The following is a 13,108-nucleotide window of genomic DNA, read 5'->3' as shown; positions in this document are numbered from 1 at the left end:
GGAACCTCCCATATGTCATGTGTGCAGCTCTTTATATACATATCCTTAAATATACTGAATAGTAGTATATTTCCTATAAGTTTTTTTTTTTTTTTTTTAGGGCTGCACTCGTGGCAAATCAAAGTCTCCAGGCTAGAGGTCAAATTGGAGCTGCAGCTGCCAGCCTGTACCACAGCCACAGCAACAGGGGATCCGGGCCTCATCTGCAACTTACACCACAGCTCATAGCAATGCTGGATCCTTAACCCATTGAGCAAGGCCAGGGATTGAACCCACATCCTAACAGACACTAGTAGGATTCGTTTCCAAAGCACCACAACTAAAACTCCTATTTCCTACATTTTTAAGGAGGGAGACTAATTCAGCAACATTTCATACAGGACAAAACAGAGCTAAAAGACAAAACATCTTATAGCTTCCAAAATGTCTAGCACATTGTTTAAGGAAAACTTACAGAAAGAAAAAAAAATTAGCTCAATAAATTTATTCTCTCACAAATAATACAACAAATTTTAATAAATCCTAGCTTTGAAGGAAATTTGTCAGCCACAAACAGGCCTTTTTGTTTGTATAAGAAGACTGTTTCAGGTGGCCAGAAAGGCTTTTAGTTAAGTTATATCATGTGTTATACAAAGTTCTTATCATCTGCTGGCGAGTGACATAAGACTCATTAAAGACAAGCTTTGATCATATTAGACCCAATGCATCATTAATATTAATCATGAGGGTTGCATTCCATCCACATCTTTAGTATTTTACATTACTTTGCATATCATGATTATGTATCAAATGTCTAATATAACTCATGTTTACCATTAAAAATATCTATGGCCATCTTTCCTCGCTCAAGCCAGCCTTGCTGACATCCTTATTCAAATGTTCCTCTGGAAATGACCAAATTCTTAAGTGGCAAGTGCAAGTAAATTTTCTTGCACTAGATTTGTCAGTGTTCAAAATCATACCACCAGGGTATATTTAATAAATAATTAAACACCTTGATTACTTTTTGTGAATGACTTGGTTTAGTTAGGTGCTCTCCAAAATCTAGTTGATAGAAGACTAGTCCTGAGAGATGCACTGCAGTAGAAGATATAATAATGAAATTAGTTTAGAAAACTAGCTCATTGTCTAGTCCCTTACTGGTGACCCTCAAAGCATCTTAGAATACTGAAAACTCTTAAGAGGTCCTGAAAGTAAAAGAAACACATTCCAATTTATATACCTAATGTTTCCCATGTTTACCTGATGATGGTAATAGCCATTTTCATCACCCCATTCTATATGTACATGAATAATCATTAAGAAATAACTCTCTCCAAATTATTTTAAAGATCTATTACCTTACTTTCTACTAAAGAGCTGTTAATTTTGTTTCAAGGCACTACATGAAGTTTTCTGAAGTTTTCTAACCCTTGAGATTATTTCAGGTTGACTTCTTTTATAATTTTGAAAGATTTTCAGTCATTTTATATTTAAATATGTATTTGTCTTACAAATTTGATAAAATAGGGAGATAACTATCCATATTGGCCTCCTTTTTATCTGCCACTGAAAAAAAATCAAAAATTCAATGTTTAGAGCTAGTATAGAATATTTTTACTTTATAAATTAATAACAAAATTTTAAATACAATTTAAAAATCATTTGGCTGTCAACTATAAAAAATAAAGTATACCTTCATTAAAGATCTTATTGTATGATAGATTTTTATCCAAAGTGCTTCCTTTCTTTAAAGGAAAGAATAATCTAATTTCCCTATATATAATCATTTTAGGAAATCCCTTCGTGGCTCAGAGGAAATGAATCTCACAAGCATCCATGAGGAGGGCAGGTTTGATCCCTGGCCTCGCTCAGTAGGTTACGGATCCGGGGTTGCGGTGAGCTGTGCTGTATGTCACAGACAAGGCTCGGATCCTGTGTTGCTGAGGCTGTGGCTGTGGCCATTGGCTACAACTCCAATTTGACCCCTATCCTGGGAACCCCAATACGCCACGGGTGCGGCCCTAAAAATACAGTAACAATAATAATAATAATAATAATAATAATAATAATAATAATAATAATCTTGGCTAGAGTTCCCATTGTGGCTCAGTGGTTAACGAATCTGACTAGGAACCACGAGGTTGCAGGTTCGATCCCTGGCCTTGCTCAGTGGGTTAAGGATCTGGTGTTGCTGTGAGATGTGGTGTAGTTCGCAGACGCAGCTCGGATCCCGCATTGCTGTGGCTGTGGCGTAGGCCCGCGACTTCAGCTCCAATTAGACCCCTAGCCAACCTCCATATGCTGCAGGAGCGGCCCTAGAAGAGGCAAAAAGACAAATCATCATCATCATCATCATCATCATCATCATCATCTTAGAGAACAATGGTATGAATAGCAATAAGGATATGCTTCTTTTGAGGTTAAGTATGTTTTAATAAGGATAAAATTATAGATTCCTGGGAAAAAATAATTAACATCATTGCTCAGATGCTGACATAATTTGTTCAGATTAGTAATGTCGTTGTTATAATCAGGGATGCTAGAAAGATAGAGTGTCATATTCTAAATTTTAGAACAGTCTACCTTCCAGCTAACTGAGAGAGGAATTGGCACTAATTTTGTTTACCCAACCTGACTTTAATAGCAGGTAAAGTAACGCCCATAGTGCTACTGCTGTCTGTACAGCAGAAGAAAATTACTGTGAAAATATATTTCATCACGCTGAAAGCTTAACTGAGAGCCAATCTCTTCTACTGCTAAAAAGTGTTTGTGTGTGTGTGTGTGTGTGTGTGTGTGTGAGAGAGAGAGAGAGAGAAAGAGAGAGAGAGAGAAACAGAAATAACCATTTGATGACATATTGTAGCTTTCTTATGTTAAACACTTTTTTTATTATGGTAACATATCTGAGTAATTGAAATAATTTCCACTGCACAGATATCACATGCTGAAGCATGACAATGCAATACTAATTGCACATTGTGTTGACATTTCAAGCATATTTTCTGTAACAACATTTGCATTCATATACAGATAGTAAAACACATGGGGATAATTTGAGTCATGATTCATGGTAGCAAATGTATTGCTTTCAAGCTCATCTTCAAACCCAGAATCTTCAGCTAATCTATTAATATTCAATGTTGTAGCATGTACAGTAGTTATGTATGAACCAATCAGCTCAGGACAAAGGACTGCCATTGTTAGCCTTTGAAAGAGAAATATCAGTATTATCTGATTACTTTTGTAAGACTTATTAATTTAGAAAATATTAGCTTATTGAATGATGATTTTACCAAAAGTTTTCAAGTTAGCAGGTGGGGATAAAATAAAAGATTTATGTAGCTCTTTTAGGTAATACAGCCTAGGTAATGCAAAATGTGTCACCTGAATATTTTTCCTTCACTATTCCATTTACCCACTCGTGACAAGGCAAAAAAAAAAAAAAAAAAAGGCAGCAATCTCAAGGTGTGCAATAAGTTTTAATATTACAATTTTTTTGGTCACAAGCCTGTTATTCATAGTCATATATCTTGATTTATATGGATCCAGAAAATTAATGCTCTTTTTTTTTAGGTACTGAAACTACAACATTGTTTTTAAATATCTGAGCAGAAAAACTGAACTTGATTCAATAACACATTTTATCTAAGTTTTATTGTTGCTGAGGCAAAAATACACCACCATAAACCATGTTTAAAAGGCAGGATTTCTCTTTTCTTGACTTTGTCCAGGCAAAGTCAAAACTTCAAAGGGAACTTAAAGTTTAAAAAAAGAAGAAGAAAAGAAAAAGAAAAAAACAGTGTCAGGAATAAAATTTTGATCATCAATATACTTCCAAATTTTAATTTATTTGTAAGTAGAATTAGAACAAAATAATTAGATAACTAAGTCCTTAAAGCTTAAAATTCTCAATTTAAAGAGAAAAGAAATTTTCAAAAATCATCAGGTCACAGCAACACAGCTAGTTGTAATTATACTTTTTTTATTGTTTAACCCTTAGAACCAAATAAACTAAGACTCGAAATGGAAAATAGTATTACAGAAAAGAAAAGGAAGGTATGTTTTTTCACTCTTCTCAAGATACTTATTATTTTTTAAAGAATATACATTTTAGAAAAAAATAGTGCTTTATAGAAAACTAGAAATAATAGATTTTATGCAAATTTTTTGGTACTTTTGAAAAGTCAAGTAATATAGATGTTTAGGTTTAAAGAGAATTTTTTAATGGAATGACTTTGACATGCTAAAGAAGAAAGAAAGCATTTGGCTTAATTTATATTAAGATGTGAAATTTTGAGTTACATAACAAAATTCTATAATCATTAAAAACAGAATTAGAATGAAATCCTTTTCTTGATGTCTAGAAGCCACTGTCATCTAGCTCTGTGTAAACATTAGATGAGAAGATTGGGGCTTTTTGCTTGAGTTTAGTTCATTTTAGTTTGGGGTAAAGGAATTAATAGACAAGTTTTGAATATTTAGACCTAGTTGAGATATATGAAAAAATATGTACAGATCTTTGCATCTGACAGAGACAACCATTGCCATTTCTATATTTTATCCTGTTATAATTTCATTTTTACACATGCAAGGTAAAGTAAAATTTGTTGCTAATAATCATAATATGAGTCACAATAGCTCCTTCAACAGAATACAGAAAGCAAATGGTAACATTTACAATGTTGGATTATTAAAGCAAAAACTAAGCTGTAATATCATGCTATGTTCATAAATGATAACTTAAACATTAAAAGATTACTTTTTATACAATTCTGGAAATCATTATAATCATATGCAGTTCTGGAAAGCATTAGTTACAGAATGAGCAGGGTGTAACAGAATGAAAATGTGCTTTCACTGTAAGTAAACCAAACTCCCTATTAAAATCTCCTGGTAAGATTGAATAGCTTCTGGAGTTTTTCAGATAAAGTTATTTCCCTCCTGGAAGAGAAAGTCAGACTATCACTTATACTGATAGCTTTTAACTCTATGAATAAAAAATTTATAATAAAAACTAAGGAATATTTTATACCTCTAAAACATTTCTATGGCCTCTAGAGACTTCCACGGTTTATTACCGTATCTTCTCTTCTTAGTTTCTCATTAGGGAATAAGCATCACCACAACCATAATCCACAGCATACCAGGTAGTATACATAAATAATGAGTACAGGACTTTTATTCACAACTTCATCATATCAGACTAGATCAGTATAAATAGGCAAGTGGGGGAAAATAAAATTCTAGTACTCAAAAAAAGCCAGGCCTAAGTAGCTAGAAGAATGAAGTTTGCTCATATGGTAACTGGGTAGTTTCATACATTTAAATCATTTAAATTTACTCTTTTTTTGTATGTTTTTTTCCCTCGAAGGGGAAGTATATTGGACATTTTTTTTTTTGATTTGAACTAAAATTTCACTTTTGTACAACCAAGAAAAGAATTTTCAAAATATTCACTCTAGCAAATTAAGTCATCACTTTGATAAGCAAATGCAAGTGAGTGGTCAACAAACTGGGTCAATATCATATAGCAGACACTTTAAATTCTGTCTCATTCATGAATTTAAAAGAAAAATGACTAAAATTGCTCCAAGAAAAGGCCTACTCACTGATCATTTTTATAACGATTTTGTTAATACCCCAACTATTTGCATTATTTATCAAAAAATTCTAAACATACTTAAGAATTCACAAGATGATATCATAAACACTCAGAGCTACAGTGTAATTTCCTTCATCCTAACATCCTTACTCTCTTTCTCTACAAAGGTAATAACAAACTCTTCTTTGGGATGCAATTAGCAAGGAAAAGTATCCATTAGAGTAAGGATACTCCCATATTCATAAAGAATCAAGTAGCTGGAGGTAATTTAGGGAAGAATCTATTTTATCCCAATACAACTGCAGAACATGGCTTTAAATGTAAAATGTATCTAACTTACAACTTTGGCTTGCCAGTTATCCAGCTTGTGAATTAAAGCAGGCCACTTTGCCTCTTTCAGTTCTCCTTCTGCTTTGGGCCCATTTCTCGATTTACTGGAAATAGCTATCAGGATAGTAAAAGGAGGTAAAACATTCATGAATTTTGCAAATAATTAGCATCTCTGAGAAATTAAAATTATTGAGTGACGTTTAATAAACTTAAAGGTCAATATTGTAATTTCTATGGCTATTTATCCTATTGCTGTTTATATTTGTATAGAAAACTGAAACCTCACACATTGCTTTCAAAACTGTAAAAGGAAATAAGCTGCTATGATACTTATGCATAATAACTTGGGACAAGAAGAAAATTTCATACTATATTTTTATTTTTTAAAATTCTCAAGGGCACATCCATGCCTAATAATATCTACTAATCAGAATCTTCTATTTGAAATAGTTTAGATTAATTTCTATGATGAAATATGAAACTCTGTATTAGAGTTTGCAATGTAAATTGGTCTCAACACTGAGAAACTTATAAGAGTGACACATTATTTTGTAACATTAAAGTAAGTTTAAAATTTCAGCTCTTCCACTTCTGAAGAACAGAAGGGATTGTATTTAACCATATGCACCCATCAGAGACACACTTTCCAAGTAAAAGTTCAGTGGTAAGAGATAGAAAAATCATATGGTAAGATGTCACCATTAACCATTATTTTCCATTCTCTTTTTGTGACTCCTGATGAAAATTAAAAATACAAGCTAGTATATTTTATTTTTAACCCACTGGATTGTCTTCCATTTCAGATCATAAATATGATCCTTACTGAAAATGTACATTATCATTTCCACAGGTAGCTAAATTTCCACATAGAGGAATAAAAATGTTAGAGTATCGGGTTGGGATTTTTATAGTACTTTACAGTGTGCCGTAGTAATGACAAACCCACCTTATACTTAATCCTACCGTCAAGCAACACCAGGCTTCCAATTTTTTTTTCCATTTTAAATAGCTACTATATATAGGAGAATTAATAAGGTAATTTACTATTACTTCTTTTTCAAGTCAAAAGACATGTTATCTAGAAAATAATTTAACACTTGTAATGGGATCTTCAAGATCAATTCTTTTATATACTCTGCAGCAAAAATAACATTTCTAGTAGGAAGGTATTAATTATAAACCTAGCAAATTCTAGACATTCACATATTTGTGTAAACAGTTTTAACATGGTTTATTACATTTCCAGAAAGGTTAAATCTTATATCCAGTTTCCTGCTAATTCTTTTTCATATATTATAATAAATATATGTTACTTGAGTGCATGTGTGTATATATTCTCCCACATATATATGTCATATATACATAAACAGTACTTAATGGTCACTGTCTTTGCCATGTTAAAATGGGAAGATAATAATTGCTATTATGCATAACCCATTGCAATCTTCCCTTCTGTTTCACAAATGGCCATATCGGGATGTAAACAACACATTGGAGCGAGCCATTCCAGGTGAACTGTATTTCAAGTTGTATGTTGGTGTTCTCAAGAAGAATTGTGTACTTCCTGGTAGTAAATACCTAAAAATAACAGTTAAAAATTAGGCTTTTACAAACAAGTTACTATAAACAACTCTCACTAAAATATTATGTAGTTAGTAAGCTATATATCCTACATAAGGAATGATACTGTAACAATGCAATGCATATAAAATGATTTCCTCTCCTAGACTGAGGAGGGGAGGCAGGGAGAAGGTCATAAATACAGATTAATACATATGTTTAATATAGATGAAACATGTGATCTTAGTGTCCCAAGACATCCCATAAAAAGCCGTGAACTCACATGCTGTTTACATGGCTCAGGTTAATTTGGAATTCATCATTAATCTCTGCAAATAATGTGTGGAACCAGTCAACTATTTCTTTAATGTATATGACATGAGAATTTGGCTAGCCACATTAAAATAACTATTTCAAGGATATCGAAACCACTGATTATAATTTTATAATATATCACAGATGTATTATGACTACAGGTAATCTAAAACCAAAAGTTACAAAGATTAACATTTAGAACTAGTTTATAAATTTTATATTCTTAGACTACGGGATGTTTATGACTACGGAACACCAAATTACATTTTGCATGCAACATTTGCACCCAAATGTTTTTCAGAATACAGGAATGTTCCAGAGTGTAGGACAATATAGTATACATACTATTTATAACATAGCATCACCATCAGGACCATGAGGAGCATCCCTGACAAAACATTAACATTTCTGTAGTGAAATCTAGAAATATTCACAATAAATCAGATAAAAACTATAAACAACACTGCATTAAGTCAGATGTGTCAATAAATGGGTTACTTTTTTAAAATTTTTTTTAGTTTTAGCTTTCAGAGCTTTGGGAATTAGGTACTGCAAAAAAAGATTGCACCTATATAATTTGTTTTCCTCTAAACCTTTGAGGCCAGTCCAATCTATACATCTACAGAGAAATGATCAAGGAAATCCACATGAGCAAATGCAAATAAGCATCACTGTTAAAAGTAGGAATTCTGGTAGTGATCAGAAGGATATGCTAGAAAGTCAAGATATAGATATCCATAAAAAATTTCCAAGAGCACGAAGAGAAACAGATTTATAAGTAGTCTTGAAAAAAAAAAGAATGAAAGGTAGGGCGCACCAAATCATTTTTTTTCTTCACTTGACATTAGAAACCTCCAGCAACAGTATCATTCTTCTCTAGATATACAAAGAAATTGAGGGCCAAGGTTACTGTTAGCTACCTATTCTATATTAAATAATGCTGGTAACTACTAACCTCTATGCCAATGGAAAATTACATTTATAATTGTGTTCTACGAATTTTGTAGAAGAACATGAATTCATCAGATCAAACCGCATATGGCCTTCAGGTTAAAATGGCAAATTCTCCATAATATTCATAAACATCATTTCATCATGAATTATCTGATAATATCCTCTAAATCTATTACTTAATATCACAAGCTATAAATAATTGCTCAAATCATTAAGTTAATAGAGCAGTAAAATAATATATAATAAACCAAATTAAATCAAAATCACACAATGGGTGATGAATAATGAAACAATTGATTTCTCACATCATAGAGTATATAAATTATTTTCTTAATATCACTTGGGTAATTTATAGGGATTAATTATTATGTCAAGAGCTAGTGGAGTCATGATAATTAATCTGATATATTATGCCATGAAAAGGCTACCCTTCCTAATCTAGGACAAAGGTGCAAAGAAAATAAGGTATTTGACCAAAAACCACTATTCTGTATTAGTTGAGAATTATTCTGTCTTCTACTGAAAATACACTCTGATTACAATGATAATTGCTATAGTAAATAGTAATTTCCACCAATTTTCTTTTGAGGAATTTTTAGGCAATAGTTACTACTGACATTACAATAATACTCATATAGCCTATTGGCTAAAGATCTCCATTTTCACAGATGAAAAAGTAAAAGTACAAAATCCAGGATTACAGCTAACTTATACTATTTCATTTAACACTGGTTTGTATTTAAATAGTGTTTTTCTGTGTGTTAGCACCATTATAATGGCTTTATAAATATTATTTAGCTATATACTATGAGAACTCATTTAGTTCTCATAACAATCCTCTATGGTAAACATTATCATCAGCTCCATTTAATAGATGAATACACCGAAGCATACAGAAATCAAATGCCTTGCCCACAGCCACATAGCCAGTAAGTGTTAGAGTCGGGATTCAAATCCATTTGGGCTCACCCCAGGATCAGTGCTCCCAGCAACTATACTATATTGTCATTTCTGTGTATGAATCCCAGTTTTAAAACTAATGGATATAATGATTATACTCATTTTTTTCAGAAATATGAAGTTATAAAAAAATCTAGGAAGTAGAAAAAAATTTCATACATCCATAAACCTAAACTTTTTAACAGAAGGAGAAAAGGCTAAAATGAAACTTTTTCAGGACTTGAAAAGGAAAAGAAATTCAGTATGAACACCCAAAAAAAGCATATATAAAATCACATTGGAAGAAGCACTTTGCTTCCCTAAAGCAAAGGCTGTGGGATATTTTAAAGCATTACTGGGAAACACAAAGGATTATTTGCCTTAATATAGCCATTAATATCTCCTGGGAGATCCCACACTAGCTGAACATCAAAGATTACTTTTGAAATGTTCTTTGCAATGAAGTTAAATAACACAACTTGATTTTTTCAGCAGGTAGAATATCTCTAGAAAAGAAGATTTATAGACTATATTAAAGAGTTTGTGTTAAAGCACCAAAAAATATGAAGTTTCCAGCTTTATTTCTATTCTAACTACTCTTGTACAAAAATAGCTAACTCATAGCTAATTCATACCAAGGAGAAATACCTCAAACTACCCTATTTCCTTCACACACATACCCTTACTCCTCATCTCTAAGACAAGTTATGCACATCTTCACATATGCATCATACTAATGTAAAACATGCATTTGTCTAATTCCTATTTGATATAGAATTGGCTGGTCTGTCATGTACCAATGTTATTGCTGACCATGGAGAATCTTTAAAACATGAAGTATTTCAAGACATAATAATTAGCCTTGAAACTTAAGCTACATCCAACTTCTGAGATCTTCCTGGATAAAGACCAGGACCCCTGCTCCCCCAGAATACACTTGCCTTCCTGGTTTGGGGAAGATAAGGTAAATAAAGTTTATCACAATATTAGAGCTGTGTTTCTTTTAAATTTTTTAAAATTGTGGTAAAATATATATAACATGAAACTCCCTATTTTTACCATTTTAAGTACACAATTCAGTGCATTAAATACATTTATAATGGTTTTGTAACCATAACCATGATCCAGTTCCAAAACTTATTCATCATCTCAGACAGAAACTCTCCGCCATAAATACTAAATTCCCATCTCCTCCTCCCAGTCCCTGGTAACCTCTATTCTACTTTCTAAGTCTATAAATGTATCTGTTCCAGATAACTCGAGTGGAATTATACTTTATTTGTCCTTTTTTGTTTGGTTTATTTAACTTAGCCTGCTTCCAAGGTTTCATCCATGTTGTAGCATATATCAGAATTTCATTCCTTTTTATACAGGCTGAATAATATTCCATTGCCTGTATATACCGCATTTTACTTATCCATTCGTAAGTTGATGGACACGTGGGAGGTTTCCACTTTTTGACTATTGCCAATAATGCTGCTATGAACACTGGTGTACAAGGATTGGTCTGAGCCCTTGTTTTCAATTTTTCAGGGTATATATATATATATAAAAGTGGAATTGCTGGTTCATATGGTAATTCTATATTTAACTTGTTGAGGAACTGTCAAACTGTTTTCTACAGCAGCCACACCATTTTATATTCTGAACCATCTCCAACTTCTAAATATCCTTACTAAAACTTATTATTTTGTATTTTTTGATAATAGCCAGTGCAACATACATATTGTGGTTTTAACTTTGATTTGGTGGGGGGCGGTCCTAGGTTCAAGTCCCGCCCCTTGTCATATGCTAGCAAAGTGGATTGGATGAGCCATTTGTCCATTCTGAGCTTCAGTTTTCTCATTGGTGAAAAAAGTCCAGTAATTTCTGCCATGCCTATCTCCCAGAGTATGGACTCAATGAAATAGTGCATATAGGTGAAATATTACTATTTATGTGTTATTAACATCAACCTTATTAGCAAGACCACGCCAGTTTTGGAATAGATGTATCAAGTTATCTTAGCCTAAGATAATAATAGTACCATGTATTTAACTTGATCTTTAAAACTTTTATATTGTAAAATATAGCACACATTCAAAAAGTGCATGAAATATCAATGTCCAGTTTAATGAATAACATAAAGTGATTACTTACATAACTGCTACCCAGGTTAAATGACTGAACATTGCTAGTACCCCAGAGCCCTGAATTATAGCACCATCCCTCCCTATAAAATTACCTGCTATCCAGACTTTAATGGTAATTAATTCCTGTTTATCACCTAAGTATACATTTTGTAAACACTATAATTCAGCTTTCCCTATTTTGTAATATAAAAATAAATGGAATGAAGTATTATTCATTTCAGTGTGGCTTCTTTTGCTCAAATTTCTGTTTGAGACTCATTCATGTTGGTATGTCTATGTGCAGTTTGTTCATTTAGGAACACAATTGCTTCAGAATCATTTGTTTAAATAAACTCCCCCCCATTTGTTATAAATTAAGTGTCCCCATTTTGTCATAAATCAAGTCTCTATTTATAACAGGGTATATTTACGGCCTTTGTGGATGGTTCCATTGGTCGCCTACCCTTATGGCGATATTACACTGTCTTGAGTTACCATAGCTTTATTATTAGCCTTAATACACTGCAGTTAATAAATCCTACAATTTTATTGTTCTATTTCAAGAATGTCTTATCTATTCTTGGCCTCTTCCTTTTCTGTATAAATGCCAGAATAAGCCTTGGTCAAATTCTGCAGCCTGGAAAAAATGGTTAGCATTTACATGAGGATTATATTGAATTTATAGATGGATAGAACTATTTGAGAACTGACATACTGTTAATACTGATTTCAATAATGAATAAGGTATATCTTTACATTTTCACATTTTCCTGAATAAAAGTCCTACACATTTTGTTACATTTATCCCTAAGTATTAGTTATTTTTTGATGCTACTGAAAAAGATTATATCTAAAATGTCATATTCTAGCTATTATTGATGTAGAAAAATATGATTGAGTACCTTGATTTTGATTTCATCAAAATTGTTAAATTTACTTATTTGTGGATTTATCTAGATTCTATGAACACAATCATATCTAGTAGTAGTGAGTTTCAGTTCTTTCTCTCAAATCTAATGCATTTTACTTCTTTGGCTTGCTTCCTTGAACCAGCTAGGATAAATAAAATGATACAGTATAATGATAAATAAAAGCAGTAGTAACAAGGGATCTTGTCTTATTTCTCATCTCAAAAGGAAAGCCTTCAACATTTCACCATTAGGTATATGTCTCTTGTAGGGTTTTTATATCTAATCTTTATTAGATTAAGAAATTTCCCCTTTGTTTCTAGCTTGCTAAGCATTTTTTAAAAGCATGAATATATACTGAATTTTATCAAGTGACTTATCTGTATATTTTGTGTTTTTTAATTAAA

The 13,108-nt window shown here is 32.1% G+C and overlaps 1 protein-coding gene across 4 annotated transcripts in view; it reads right to left on the bottom strand.

Moving 5' to 3' along the window:
* Nucleotides 1-4,082: 4,082 nt before the first annotated feature.
* Nucleotides 4,083-13,108, bottom strand: part of TTLL7 (tubulin tyrosine ligase like 7) — a 156,144-nt gene continuing 147,118 nt past the window's right edge. For 2 of the 4 annotated variants that reach the window (XM_047794246.1, XM_047794248.1), the window contains one exon: nucleotides 7,121-7,492. In XM_047794246.1, the coding sequence (XP_047650202.1) occupies nucleotides 7,372-7,492 (121 nt within the window). In that variant the 3' untranslated portion in view covers nucleotides 7,121-7,371. Of the gene's footprint in view, nucleotides 6,029-7,120; nucleotides 7,493-13,108 lie in introns of those variants that run through there. The other 2 variants (XM_047794247.1, XM_047794249.1) reach the window with 2 other exon arrangements.

The sequence above is a fragment of the Phacochoerus africanus genome, chromosome 8, assembly GCF_016906955.1.
Source record: "Phacochoerus africanus isolate WHEZ1 chromosome 8, ROS_Pafr_v1, whole genome shotgun sequence".
Classification (NCBI taxonomy): Eukaryota; Metazoa; Chordata; class Mammalia; order Artiodactyla; family Suidae; genus Phacochoerus; species Phacochoerus africanus.
Note: the sequence above shows the minus strand (reverse complement) of the source record. Positions and strands in the feature narration are given on the sequence as shown.